The sequence below is a fragment of the Equus caballus genome, chromosome 14 (assembly GCF_041296265.1).
Source record: "Equus caballus isolate H_3958 breed thoroughbred chromosome 14, TB-T2T, whole genome shotgun sequence".
NCBI classification, from domain to species: domain Eukaryota; kingdom Metazoa; phylum Chordata; class Mammalia; order Perissodactyla; family Equidae; genus Equus; species Equus caballus.
The window spans coordinates 69,673,076-69,688,574 of record NC_091697.1 but is presented as its reverse complement, the minus strand read 5'-3'; the positions used below and the strand labels follow the sequence as shown (position 1 = coordinate 69,688,574).

The 15,499-nt window shown below is 34.3% G+C and overlaps 1 protein-coding gene across 5 annotated transcripts in view; it reads left to right on the top strand.

Annotated features, from left to right (window-relative positions):
- DMXL1 (Dmx like 1) overlaps positions 1–15,499 on the top strand; it is a 137,916-nt gene that overhangs the window by 91,806 nt on the left and 30,611 nt on the right. For 3 of the 5 annotated variants that reach the window (XM_070233202.1, XM_003362834.5, XM_014730724.3), the window contains 5 exons: positions 658–791; positions 3,362–3,447; positions 4,595–4,796; positions 5,819–5,936; positions 9,222–9,284. In XM_070233202.1, coding sequence (XP_070089303.1) covers positions 658–791; positions 3,362–3,447; positions 4,595–4,796; positions 5,819–5,936; positions 9,222–9,284 — 603 coding nt within the window. The remainder of the gene's footprint in view (positions 1–657; positions 792–3,361; positions 3,448–4,594; positions 4,797–5,818; positions 5,937–9,221; positions 9,285–15,499) is intronic. The other 2 variants (XM_001504549.7, XM_014730725.3) reach the window with 1 other exon arrangement.

The following is a 15,499-nucleotide window of genomic DNA, read 5'->3' as shown; positions in this document are numbered from 1 at the left end:
CGGCTTATCTCAATTCTTGTTAATGTTCTCAATCCCAACTCTGTCTTTTTTTCTTTATAGCACAACTAAATACAATTTGTATTTATTTTCTATTATTTGCCTATTTTTTCCACTAAAATATAAGCTCTATGAGGGCAGTGACTGTGCGTATGTCTTAAAAATTCTTATATCAAGTATACTTTTTGACACATAGTGGATACTTTATAAATTTTTTTGTTCAATGGATGAATAAATAAGGAAATTGTATAGTGATGTTGAATGCATAGAATGTCAAAAAAGAAACAGCCAGGGGCTGGCCCTGTGGCCGAGTGGTTAGGTTTGTGTGCTCCACTGCATGCGGCCCAGTGTTTCGTTGGTTCAAATCCTGGGTGCGGACATGGCACTGCTCATCAAGCCATGCTGAGGCAGCATCCCACATGCCATAACCAGAAGGACCCACAATGAAGAATGTACAGCTGTCCACTGGGGGGCTTTGGGGAGAAAAAGGAAAAAAATAAAAATCTTTAAAAAAAGAAAAAAAAAGAAACAGCCAAATACTGGTTATTTTCCTATAATGAAATATCCAAAAATAGGATAAATTGCTAATATTAGACTATGTAATAGAATGTGTTAAAGCAGATAGTTGAATGATAAAATATGTAACTTTTTTTATTTTAGCCTTTTCTACCCCCTTCCCAAAGTAGAGCGGAATATGATTCAGAGGAAAGTCTGGAAAGCGATGAGGATGATGATGATGATGTTTTAGCTTCAGATTTCCATCTTCAAGAGCATTCTAATTCAAATTCATATAGGTATGGAATATTTAAAGTTTCTTTAAAAAATTCATCATGGCTTATATACTTAATTTTTGAAAATAATACATGTGAAATCAATAGCTTGGTGAATTATAACACATTATACCTCAGATTTCTTTAGTTGAAATTGTTAAATTCCTTTCCTTAACAATAATTCCACAGTTAATTTTTGATTATCCATGAATGGACAATCTATACTTTTTATGAGTCCCCACAGATCTTGCTATTAGATTATTCTTTGCCCTTTACTCTCTGAGATAAATAAACCCCACTGTTTTAGCCAAGAAAACCTAATGTCTTTTCAGTAGAACACTAGTACAATCAGCCTGCATCTACGGATTCAGCCAACTGCAGATCGTGTACTATGTTTAGTGGGAACCAGTCCTCCACAGATTCAGAGGGACGACTGTCCTCTGTCAATGATTACTGCCTTAAAAATGGCTTGCACATATTATACAAATTATAAACGTTCAAAATGCTTACGTTCAGCTCCAGTGCTGCATTATCCTTACATGCATGAGTGATAGTAAATTATCTTATTTCTGTTCATATGTTTACATCTGCAAGGTATGTATATTTTATTAAGACGTAGTATGTTAATAGTGTGATAGAAAAACATAAATTTTTCCAAAAGAAACAAGTAATATATTAAGGGAAAATGAAATACTCCTTTATTGAAAGGAAATATTATTATGAGATTTTTTGCTTACTAGTGTACTAGGTTTTTTTCCCCTCTTGACCTAATTTTGTTTTTTAAATATATACATGGCTCAAAAAAACTGTGTAACTCAACAACAGAAAAACCCAAATAACCCAATTAGAAAATGGACAAATGACTTGAAAAGACCTATTTCCAAAGAAGATGTACAACTGGCCAATAAGCACATGAAAAAATGCTCACTATGACTAATCATTAGAGAAATGCAAATCAAAACTACAATGAGAGGGGCTGGCCCCATGGCTGAGTGGTTAAGTTCAAGCTCTCTGCTGCTGCGGCCCATGGTTTTCCTGGTTCGGATCCTTGGTTTGGACAGGGCACCACTCATCAAACCATGCTGAGGTGGCGTCCTACGTAGCAGAATCAGAGGCACTCACAACTAGAATATGCAGCTGCGTACTAGGGGGTTTTGGGGAGAAGAAGAAGAAGAAAAAAAAATAGGAACAGATGTTAGTTCAGGTGCCAATCTTAAAAAAAGCCAAAAACACCACAATGAGAGATCACCTCACACCCATTAGGATGGCAACTATCAAAAAAACAGAAAATAAGAGTGTTGGGAAGAATGTAGAGAAACTGGAACCCTTGTTCACTGTTGGTGGGAATGTAAAATGGTGCAGCCGCTATGGAAAACAGTATGGAAGTTCCTCAAAAATTAAAAATAAAATTACCATATGACTCAGCAATTTCACTTCTGGGTATTTACCCAAAAGGATTGAAAGCAGGGTCTTGAACAGGTATTTGTACACCCACATTCATAACAGCATTGTTCATAATAGCCAAGGGGTAAAAGCAACCCAAGTGGCAGTCGACAGATGAATGCATAAACAAAATGTGGCCTGTACATGCAATGGAATATTATTCAACCTTAAAGAAAAGGATGGAAATTCTAACACATGCTACAACATGGATGAACCTTGAGGATGTTATGCTAAGTAAAATAAACCAGTCACAAAAAGACGTATAGTTCCACTTGTATGAGATACCTAGAGTAGTCAGATTCGTAGAGACAGGAAGTAGAATGGTAGTTGCCAGGGGCTAGGAGAAGGGGGAAATGAGGAGTTATTACCTAATGGATATAGTTTCAGGTTTGCAAGATGAAAAGAATTCTGGAAATAGATGGTGGTAATGGTTGCACAACAATGTGAATATACTTAAGTCCACTCAACTGTATACTTAAAAATAGTTAAGATGGTAAACTTTATGCTGTATGTATTTTACCCCAATTTAAAGTAATAAAAAGCCACTAATAAGTGTGTTTCACTTGAAATAGAGAAGCTGAAGTATCTTTTTTTAATTTAAAAACAAGCAAAACTGTGTAAAAATGTGAAATCAGAAGTCTCACATTTCCCTCTTCCACCCAATTCCTCCTCTACATCCTCTACAGACGCTTGTTTTTATTAGTTTCTGGTTTATCCTTCTGTTTGCAAAAATAAGTGTGGTGTGCATGCATGCGTGCAAAATCTTATTTCCCCCGCTTTCTTACACAGAAGGTAGCATACTATGTATAATGTTTTATAACTTGCTTTTTCTTTATTAATACATACTGGAGTTCACTCCATATTGACGCTTAGAGATCCTTCAGTATTTTTGGTGGCTATCCTGATATTCCATGGTTCAAAACTAGTCTGTTCAACCAGTACTCTGCTGGTGGATAATTTGGTTGTTTCTGCTCTTTTGCTATTATAGATAATGCTGACATGAGTAACTGCATGCATATATTGTTTTGTTTTTGTGGAGGTATATCTTCAAAGTAGATTCCTAGCAGTGGAATTGTTGGGTCAAAGAGTGGTGTACTCTTCTAAATCCCTAAGTAAATTTTTAACAGATCTACTGTTTACTTTATTTTTAGTTGGTCATTGATGCGCTTGGCAATGGTGCAATTGGTGCTCAACAATTTGAAGACTTTCTATCCCTTTGCAGGTCATGATCTTGCAGGTAATAAATATCTTAACATGAACTAATATTGCCATTGCTTTTAATTTACTATTTTCTATTTTTTTCAAATAGGAGAGAAAAAGTTTAATCACTTCCTATTGTAGAAGATAGGTTTCTTTTAACCAAATCAACCATGTGTAAATGTGTCAGTCATCTTGTTAGGTGCTCTTAGAAGGACAACATCCAAGAAAGCAGGGGATCTGAACGTGATGTGATTGACTGTACTGAGACTGTATTAATAGCTCTAGCCAAGGCGTTGGGGAATTTAATAGTGGTAGACACACAGAAAAGTAGGCAAACACAAAAACTTTATGATTATTAACTCCAAGGAAGAAGAACTTTGTATAAGAAATAAAGGGACATGATAGTATGCCAAGTGGTTCAGCTGTGATCTGTATTTACATACAGATAACAAGGTAAACACCAAAATACCCATTTAACCAAAAGTTAGTATGTGACTGTATTAGAATGATGGAGAGAGGAGTTTATTCCCATATTCCTTAGTGCTAAAACAGTAGGTCATTTCTAAAGTTAAAAAATCAAGTAGTCACAGTACAAGCAGAGGTAAATAACAGGAATAGCTAAAAGTTGAAAGTGGGATCCAGGACTCGGGAGCATGGAAAGTGCCAAGTTTCATGGTATTATTTAACTGTTTTTTTCTTAACTTTTGTGTATGATTATCATTTCCTAAACAAATCTTAGTTACATGCCATACAGAAATTGGGCTGATGCAAAGGTTTAAAGCAATTAATTTTCCTCCCAGATACGTTTTCATAATATTTAGCTACATTTTTTTCATGTAAAATTAAAGTCAAAAGCCATAATTGGTATAGCGGTAGTTTAAATCAGAAGTCACAAATGTTATTCCAAGTTCTAGTAGTATAGCTGTGATGTAGTTTTGACTTAGATTGCCCTTTGACTTAGTTTGCCCTTTTTCTGTGTTGTCCTAGGCCACCTAATTATGTTGAGATGCTGTACATATTTATGAAATCCTGTTTTTAAACCTTTGCATTTCTAGGCCCACCTCTCTTCCACATCTTCTCTGCCAAAAATGTGTGTTACTATCTTATTTCAGTCATTCTTCCAATTAAATATAGCATTTTACTGTAGAAGGTACATGTGGGTCAATTTTATTTTCTCTTTTTAGAGCTTCCAGTTAGTTCGCCACTTTGTCATGCAGTTCTAAAAACTCTTCAATGTTGGGAACAAGTTCTTCTCCGACGACTTGAAATCCATGGTGGGCCACCTCAAAACTATATCGCAAGTCATACCTCTGAAGAGAGTTTGTCTGCAGGTCCTGCAATTCTCCGCCACAAAGCTTTGCTGGAACCTACAAACACTCCTTTCAAGTAGGTTTTCCTATGGATACTGTTTTCAAGTCTAAGTTTTATTAAATCAGAATGTTGTCAGGTAGTATTTAAAGAAAAAATATTTAATCCTTCTAAGTTTAATTTGCTGTTCTGGGCTCATATCTGTGTCTTTGTGTGATGCAAATTGTAGTCCAGAGGTTAAGCAAACATTTCCATATAGTAAATATTTAAGGCTTTGCAGGCTCTACAGTCCTTGTCACAAGTATTCAACCCTGCCATTGTCGAGTGAAAGACCCATAGACAATAAGTAAATGAATGGGCCTGGCTGTGATCCAATAAACCTTAGTTTTGAAAATGAAAGGTAGGCTGGATTTGACCCGTGGGACATAGTTTACTGATGCCCACTCTGGAGCAGTGCTATTCAAAACAGCCTGTGAGCAAACTGTTCTACTGTCCATGAGGAAATAGTGTTTGCCTCAAAAGGTAAATCAATGCAGTGCCTGCTTCATCAAGAAAGTCTTGCTACAAAAAATGTTAACTGAGTGTACTTAATGGCTTAGTGACATAGTTGATTTACATTCTTTCACAAGTTCTTATCTCATTGCAAGTCGATAGCAGAGTTCATAGACTGGTATGTGTTTGCAGACAACACTTTGAGTAGCTCTGCTTTTATATGTCTTCTAAGCGTACCCATTTTGTTAGATCTTACATTCTTAGGCTAGGGGTCAGCAAACTGTATCCCATGGGGCCAAATCCACCCCTCCTCTTGCATTGCAAATAAAATGTTATTGGATCACGGCCACACCCTTTCATTTGCATATTACCTATGGCTGCTTTGAGTGGCAGAATTGAGTAGTTGTACAAGAGACTACCATATAGCCCACAAAGCCTAAAATATTTACTCTCTGGTCCTTTAAGAGAAAATTTTGTGATTGCTGCCCTGAGATGATATGGTCTGATTCTAGTTAATTTTTGTTATAAACATTCATTTAGCACCAAGGAAATGTGGTCGAGTTAATCAGAAATTTCTGAAGTGTATAATTAAATACACTATCTCGTAGATCCAAACACCATCTGGCACTGTCTGTGAAGAGACTTTGGCAGTACTTGGTGAAGCAGGAAGAAATTCAGGAAACTTTTATCAGAAATATATTCACAAAGAAAAGATGTCTAAATGAGGTCTGTATAAGTTAAAACCTGTTTTACTGTTTTATTATTGAAATCTTTTGTATTATGTAACCATAAAGCATAAGCTTCATTTTGTAGACTTTAAAAACTCATTTTATATTATAAACATATTATGCAGTTAATGCGTAGAAAAATGATTGAAAAGAAGAGAGAGGATCAGTATTTTCCTGAATCAGTTTAATTTAAAGTGACTAATTCAGATGTATTTGGGACTCCCCCCCTCAAAATATATTACTTGAATTAAGATTGTGTAGCTTGTTTCCTATGTTTTAAGTTGTCCTGATCACTGATTTAAGAGACAAAGTAGAAATTTCCCATGATTTTCATGTGATAGTTAAAAGTTTATCTTAGAAGCTTAATCGAAACTAGGGTTGTATACTGAAAACATTTCAAATATGTACATTCTCTTTTTATTCTATTGATTATGCTTCTTAATGAAATTTTGCAAACTCACTTTAAATTATGCTGTAACTACTTGATTTTACCTTGATATTATCATCATAATGATTATATTTCTCATTTAGTTCAATGCTATTAAAAAGTTGCAGTTTGATGATATGGGAACTTTAACCTGAGTGTAAATTAACGTAATGCTTCCTCCTTTGAGACAGTTTTGCTATTAAAAAATATCAGGTAAACTGAACTGTAGACTTAGTGATATAGTTAATTCCTTCTCTGTTCATGGACTGGTAACACAGAGTTCCAGACTGGCAGCTGGTCTGTAGATCACATTTTGAGAAGCACTGCTCTAGTCTGAAAGCACACTTTGTACAGTTTTTGAAGTGAGAGGAAAAAAGGAAGATATTTCAGTTGGAGAAATAAGGAAATAGAATGGCTTCTTAATAGACAAGTTAGCAGAAAAACAAGGTGACATCTAACCTTATTGAAAAAAAGGAAAATTGCATGTATCTCTTTGTCTCTCAGTTTAAGCACTGATTTGTAAGAGGCAACTGCATGCGCTGTTACTTACTATTTGCCTGATTATGTAAATATATTTGGATTAGCCAAGCCAGGAAACAAAATATATAGTATTCTTGCTAACTTAGAAGACTTTTGACATATGTACCTTAGTATGACTTTGAAATCTAGGCAAACAATAAATACAGTACAAATAAATATATTTCTATGTAACCTTATATAAGAAATATCTTAAATATTTAGTATATGAATTACCATTAAAGTAATTCAAGAAAATTTTTAGATACATAAAATTAAAAATGAATGTGCTAGATCAGAGTGTCAGACTAACTAGGTTATGTTTACTGGAGAGAGAATGTTTCTTATCTTAAATATATCTTTCTCTAAAATAATTTATTACAAGTTAAAGCATTCTGTTAATAGTGTATAAAGCACTGCTGCATTGTTCTGTACAAAAAGCATGTTTACTGTGCTTGTTACTTCTTTGGTTTCCCTGATGTATCTTGTAATATGAGTATGCAAATTTGGCATAATTATTTCAAATACGGAATCATTTTTTTTTTTTAAAACATTGCCAAAATTGATTAGTATAGGTGTAAAAATAAAAACGTTCCTCTACTGCTGATATATTTAGTGTGTTTGGGAAATAAAATAGTTCTCAAAACAAACAAAACAAAAACTATTGTACCACTAGATTGTCTAGTTGAATCAGGGAATAGAATCATTCATGGAATAGAGTATCATAACCAAGCCAGAATACTTAAGGAAGGGTAGCAGTTAATTGAGTGCAACACCACCTTTTAAATTCCTCTGTTATTTTATTCTTAGATTTCTTAAGAATTTCATGATATCTTAAGAAAATTTTAGTTATTTTTGTATTGTAATTATTTATCAAAAGCATGAATATGAATGTTGGACTAACAGCTTTATAACTACCAGTAAGCTAAATATTTTCTCTGAATTTTAGCTTTTTTATCTGCAAAATGAGTATAGTACCCCTTGTTTTGTAGTATTTTGACCAGCAGATTTAACTTATTTAAAACCTGGCATGATTAATGGTAGTTGTTAGAAATTAATTGTTACTCCTTTGCTATTTTATTCTTGATGGTGATACTCTTAAAGATAGTGACAGTTTGATAAAGGGAATATGAAAAGAAAAATTTTATTTGGTAGAACATAGATTGGATGGAAGTAAACAGAATATTGACCTTATAGAGTTGATATAAAATTATTTAATCTTTACTGGAAAGTTGACTAGCCTATTTTTTCTATTAACAAGATTATCTTCCAGCTCTTTTTTTGATAAAATGATTATCTTTAGTCAAAAAATTTTTCATTTTGATAAAATTTTCATTTTATCAAAAAATGTTTTGATTAAAATGATGATTATCTTGAGTCCAAGTCACTGTGACTTTTCAGATGGTTAGGAAGTAGATACATGATAGGCCCCATATTTTGGATGGGAGATGATGGAGAGTGTTTTGAGAGTGCTGCTGTTTTTTATTCCTTTATGTTTCTTGAAAATGAAAGTTTTTTCATCTGACATTAAAATCCTGACGTGGGCTCAGATCTTTTCCTTTCCTATATAATGTAGTTTCCTGGGTACATGCATTTTTAAAATAGAAGGTCTTCCCTATTCGTACTTATTTGGAACTTATGTACAGATAGATGCAAATGGACTGTATCTGAACCATTCCCAACAGAAAACTGCTTGACAGCTGTCATCTTTGTCCCCAACTCCTTTTTCTGTTTTCTTTCATTTTCTGAGAAGAACTACAAGTCTTAAACCAACTCTTTCTTTAGCAAGTGCTAATATCCCCTTTTAAAAAGGATGTGCCCCTCTAAGCGGTTTATTGACTGTTTCTGGCTAAATCCATAGAAGCAGAGAATAAGAAACCTAGAAACCACAATTTTCTAATCAGGAGGTTTTCCTGAGGAGTGAGATATCAAAATGAAGACAAGACATTGCAGGATGTAAGAGAACAATTTGACTTTAATTTTCAGTTGATAGTACTCTGGCGCCAGTAGCTTTGACATTTGTAATATCAAGTATTTCGGATTCGATCTTGCTTTAAAATGTCAACATTTCAAAATAAATGAGTCAAAATTTCTTAGGAGGTAGAATACAGTTTATAGTGGTGGTTAATGAGTTCTGAGAGATTAGATTTTCCTCAGTCCCTAACTGTGTACCCCTACACGTGCTTCTTTTAAGATGTATGATTAAAAAATAATAATTCAATCCAGTGTTGTTTTCTAGTAAATTTGGTAAAAAATATAGTTTAAAAAAATATCCCCAGTATTTTGCTTGTTACATCTCGTCTTTACTCTTTGTTATGTGGTTATTCTTTCTTGATGAAGTCATTAGAGGACAACTGTGAAACCATCAAAAATTCTATGATGGAGGAGCCAAACATCAATAAGGTACAAAATACCATTCAACTGAAATTAGAAATTGCATTCTTTAACAAGAAAAAGTGTATTTTAGTTTTCGACTGGACTTTGTTTTCAATCCAGTTAAATTACTGTTCCCTCAAATTATTCTTCTTTTATTTTAGCAAGTTAAATGTTGCAATCATAAAGATTGTTTCTGTTTTGTTAATAAGAGAATGCAATTTTAAAGGGAGTTGAATGTATCCTGTTTTGGCTACAAATTTTTCTGAGTAAATACAACTCAAGTTCTTAATAAAGTGTAATTATGATAGTCATTATAGAAGTATAGTAGTATTGTTCTGTTTTTGCAAGTATCACTTTTGAAGTTAAATATCTCTCCTATGATAGTAATTCCTTAAAATATATCAAATATTATTATATAGCATTTATCTTACTGGTAGGAATAGCATATATCACATTGTTTTGTGTGTGCTAAGTACTCATAGTACTTGAGAACAAGCTCACAAAGGATGAGAATTTGTTCAGTCATGAAATAATTTATAAATGTATGATCACACATTAATATATGACTTTTATTAGGTTGATATTTAACTCATGTTTCATATTCTGATTTTAAGACAATCTCAACAGAGTAATTTTTAGAGGAAAAATTTCTCAAAAGATTTTTTTTTTTAAGGCTATTAATTCCCACATCTTATTCTTTCCCAAAGGAATCTTTTGGTAAAATAGGAGAAATAATTATACGCAATTAATAAAAAAGACTGATTTGATGTCAACTGTATATTATAACTAAAATTTTGGCAAAATAAATGTATGCGATCCATACTTAACTTTGGAAATTTCTAATAGCCTTTGGGAGTTTTGAGAGAATATAATTCAAACTTTTAATAGTTAACAGTATTCTTTGCCTGAATAATCATTAATTACTGCAGTCTGTAGATTATCATGAATTTTTATCCAAAGATTTTTCTTTTGACACTATTTATAAAATGTTAGTAATCAGAATGTTGTATTTCTCTAGTCATCACACTACATCAAAGGCAGTCATTCTGTTTGGTTAACATCATAGCCATTTTTTGGCCAGAATTTTTCAAGCCATGTGCTACAATTTTATTTTAAACAGCTTTATTAGATATATTTGACTTAAAATAACTGCACATATTTATTAAAGTGTAGAGTTTGATCAATTTCGGCATATGTATACGCTGGTGAAGCCATCACTATGGTAAAGATAATGAATATATCCATAACCCAAAAAACTTTAATCCCTCCCTTGCTCCTCTCCTCCCGCCTCTGCCCTCTTCCTCTCCAGGCAACTGCCAATCTGCTTCCTGATATTATACTTTGCATTTTCTGGAATTTTATGTAAATGGAATCATATGTCTTTTTTTTCGTGTGTCCTTTCTCTTATCGTAATTATTTTGAGATTCCTTTGTATTTTGTATTCCAGTAGTTTATTTCTTTTTATTGCTGAGGCATATTTATTGTATGGCTATACCACAATCTCTTTATCCATTTACCTGTTAATGAACCCTTAAGCTGTTTCCATTTTGGGCCTATTTCAATTAAGACTGCTTAGAGTATTCATATGCAGATCTCTTTGTATGGGCATATGCTTTCATTTCTCTTGTGTAAATGCCTGGGAGTAGAATGGGTGGATCATATTGTAGGTGTATGGTTAACTTTTTTTTTTTTTTTTTTAAGATTTTTATTTTTTCCTTTTTCTCCCCAAAGACCCCCGGTACATAGTTGTGTATTCTTCGTTGTGGGTTCCTCTAGTTGTGGCATGTGGGACGCTGCCTCAGCGTGGTCTGACGAGCAGTGCCATGTCCGCGCCCAGGATTCGAACCGACGAAACACTGGGCCGCCTGCAGCGGAGCGCGCGAACTTAACCACTCGGCCACGGGGCCAGCCCCTGTATGGTTAACTTTTTAAGAAACTATTCAAGTATTTTCCAAGGTGGTAGTACCACTTTACATTCTCAGCGGCAGTATATGAAATCCCACTTGCTTCGCATTTTTACCAGAACTTAGTATGGTATGGTCAGCCTTTTTATTTTGCCATTCTAGTAGGTGGTAGTACTAGTTCATTGTGGTTTTAATTTGCGTGAAGCATCGTATCGTCGGCTCATTTTCCATTTGTGTAACTTTTTGGTTCAAGTGTCTTTTCAAATGTTGTGTCTATTTTTTATTGGGATGTATGTTTTTTTAAATTTAGTTTTAACAGTTCTTTATATATTCTGAATAGAAGTCCTTTATCAGATATGTGATTTGCAAATAGTTTCTCCTAGTCTATTGCTTATCATAAGTTTCATTCTCTTTACAATTTCACTTAAACTGCAGAAGTTCTCAATTGATACATTGGACCTCATCAAAATTACTTCTGCGTATGGATTTTCTTTTTGGTGTCATAGCTAAGAAATCTTTGCCTAACCTAAAGTCACAAAAATTTTCTTCTGCTTTGCTCTAGATGTTTTGTAGTTTTAGTTTTACAATTAGGTCTATGACCCATTTTGAGTTAATTTTTTTATGTGATGCAAAGTGTGGATAACAGTTACTTTTTTTTTTTAATCTGTGTATCAATTGTTCCAGCACTCTTTGTTAGAAAGATTCTTTCCTCCACTGAATTGCGTTTTCCTCCTTTTAAAAAATCAATTGACATATATGTGTAGGTTTATTTCTATTTGTTTATCTTTAATAATTATCTTTAATAATGCTAATACCTCGCTGTCTTATTGCATTGACCAGAACTTCAGTCCAGTATTGAATAGAAATGATGGAAGCAGATATTTTTATCTTGTAGTCCTGATCTTGGGGAAAGCCTTCAGTCTTTTGTCATTAAGAATGATGTTATCTGGGGCCAGCCCCGTGGCCCAGTGGTTAAGTTTGCGCACTCTGCTTTGGTGGCCCAGGGTTTCACGAGTTCGAATCCTGGGTGTGAACATGGCACCGCTCATCAAGCTATGCTGAGGCAGCATCCCATATGCCACAACTAGAAGGACCCACAACTAAAAATACACTCTATGTACTGGGGTGCCTTGGGAGAAAAAGGAGAAATAAAATCTTAAAAAAAAAAAAAAAAAGAATGATGTTATCTATAAGGATGTTGTAGATGCCCTTTATAAGACTGAGGAAGTTTCTTTCTATTCCTAGCTTGTTGAGAGTTTTTAATCAGGAATGAATGTTGGATTTTGTCAAATGCTTTCTGTTGCTACTATTGAGATGATTGTATGGTTTTTCTTTTTTTTTAGTCTGTTAAAATGGCTAAAAAGGTTAATGAATTTGTTTGATGTTAAACCAACCTTGCCATTCCCAGGTTAAGCCTCATTTTGTCATGATGTGTTTTTATACATTGTCAGGTTTGATTTGTTAAGAATTTTTGCATATGTTCATGAGGGATATTGGTTTGCAGTTTTCTTATAATGTTTTTGGGTTTTTTGTTTTGTTTTTTGGGGTTTAAAAAAAATTTTCTTTTAAACTAATGCTGGCCTCATAGAATGAGTTGAGAAGTGTTCACTCTTTAATTTTTTGGAAGAATTTGTGTAGAATTACTATTCTTTCTTCCTTAAGAGTTTGGTAGAATTCACTAGAGAAACTATCTGAGTTTGGTAGAATTCACTAGAGAAACTATCTGAGTCTGGAGTTTTTTATTTACAAATTCAATTTATTTAACAGATAATAGAATGAATTCAGGTTATCTATTTCTTCTTGAGTGAGCTTTGGTAGTCTATGTCTTTCAGGATTTCACTTGTCATATTTATTGGTGTAAAGTTATTCATAATATTCCCTTATCCTTTTAATACACAATAGAATCTATGGTGATGTCACTTCTCATTCCTCTGTTATAATTGTGAAAACAAAATTATTTTTCTTCTCTGATATTTATATTCCCCAATATTTTGGGTATTGGTGTCATTTTATATTCACTTGATTGCCTCCCATTTCTTTCCAGTATGCCCTTGATATTCTTTAGATCTTGTCTTACTTCACATTTGTTTTATTATGTCATTAGAGTAGTGCTGAATTACTCCAAGTACACAGCTTTACCTTGTAGAAGGTAGTAGTAACTGAAAATCAATAAAGAGACCTAGAGTCTCAGTTCAGCTTTTCTGTAGATCTATTGTGTGACCTTGAGCTCGTTCCACCCTTGAAGCCTCATTTACTAACCTGTAAAAGTAGAGTTGATAGTTTAAATGGGCTGCTGCTTCTAACTGAAATAATAATAGAGTCCTGGAGTTAGTCCATTAGAACTATTTTCTTCTTCTCCAGTTCCTAAAGGAAGCTCTGTGAAACCCAACCACTATTTAGATCAGTTTCTGCGTAAATTTTTTTTTAATTGGGGTAAAACATACGTATAAAATTTACCATTTTAAGCATTTTAAGTGTACAGTGCAGTAATGTTAAGTACATTCCCGTTGTTGTGCAACTGTCACTACCATCATCTCCAAAACTTCTTCATCTCACCAAACTGAAACTGTACCCATTAAACAGTAGCTCTCCATTTCCCCTACCTTCCCTAGCTCCAGCCAACTACCATTCCACTTCTTGTCTCTATGAAATTTACTATCCTAGGTACCTGTATAAGTGGAATCATACAATATTTGTCCTTTTGTGACTGGCTTATTTCACTTAGCATAACGTCTTGAAGGTTCATCCATGTTGTAACATTTATCAGAATTTCCTTCCTTTTTAAGGTTAAATAATATTCCATCATGTATATATAACACATTTTGTTTATCCATTCATCTGTCAATGGGCACTTGAGATGTTTCCATCTTTTGGGTGTTGTGAATAATGCCACTATGAACATTGGTATACAAATATCTGTTCAGGTCTCTAATTTCAGTTCTTTTGGACATATACTCAGAAGTTGAGTTGCTTCATCATGTGGTAATTCTATGTTTAGTTTTTTGATCTGCATGATCTCTTAAAATCTCTTTTGGCACTGATAGTTGGATTCTTTTTTCCTCGTATATCCAGCCCAATCAAATTTTATAAACCATGACTTGAAACCTTACATTATAAAGACCTTTTTTTTTTTAAGATTAGCACCTGAGCTAACAACTGTTGCCAATCTTTTTTCTTTTTTCTTTTTTGCTTTTTCTCCCAAAATTCCCCCAGTACGTAGCTGTATATTTTAGTTGTGGGTCCTTCTAGTTGTGGCATGCGGGATGCCACCTCAACATAGCCTGATGAGCGGTGCCATGTCCGTGCCTGGCATCTGAACCAGCGAAACCCTGGGCCTTCGAAGAGGAGTGCACAAACTTAACCACTTGGCCACGGGGGCTGGCCCCATAAAAAGAACTTTAAGACCATATTCATTGTGTTTGTTGTTTTTTTTTGAGGAAGATTAGCCCTGAGCTAACATCTGCCACCAATCCTCCTCTTTTTGCTGAGGAAGCCTGGCCCTCAGCTAACATCTGTGTGCATCTTCCTCTGTTTTATGTGGGACACCTGCCACAGCATGGCTTTCGTGTTCATAGCACATGCAAGTTCTATATCTGTTTTTAGCTGAGCATATCACATCCCCACTTCTTTCCTTTCCCTGCTTAAATTTATTGGTCCGTCTTTATGACCAGTCCCTTGCAAACATCCTCAACCCTTTTGCACTGTTCTCTACACTGTACTTGCCTTGAAAATTCCCAAACCTGTTTAAACCCAACTCTCTGTCTACTCTGTGTCTGCACCTGGTTAGCTGAATATGGATGAAGAAAAAGCACAAACCCTTGGGGACTTGCCTTACTTAAAATTTACAGCCATGAAACCCAAATTACACTACCCTGCAATCATAAAAAATTATAGTAAATTTGTTTTTTCATTCTCTTTTCCATTCTCTCCACTTTTTCCCTCTTTCCTCAAACTTCCAATATTTCTTTACTACTTCTCACAGATGACCTTGTTTTGCTGTCAAAGTAAGTGCAGTCAATAGAGATCTAGCCTGATCTTCCCAACACCAAATCTAAATTCTGCTCTATATGCAGATGTTTTGTTCTGCCTTCTCTAATAGTAGATGAACTGTCGCTCTTTTATCCAAGGCCAAATCTTCTCCTCATGCACTGATCGTACCTGCTCTCAGCTACCCAAGGACTTTGTCTCAGTAGTTATCCCTCTTCCCTCCTCCATAATAAATTTTTACCTCTCTCTTATTCCCTTCAACATAAGCAAATATATTTTATTGCTTCCTTTCAAATGAAAACAAAAGAAATCTATCTTTGAATCTATCTACCACCCCATTTATCTAATCCC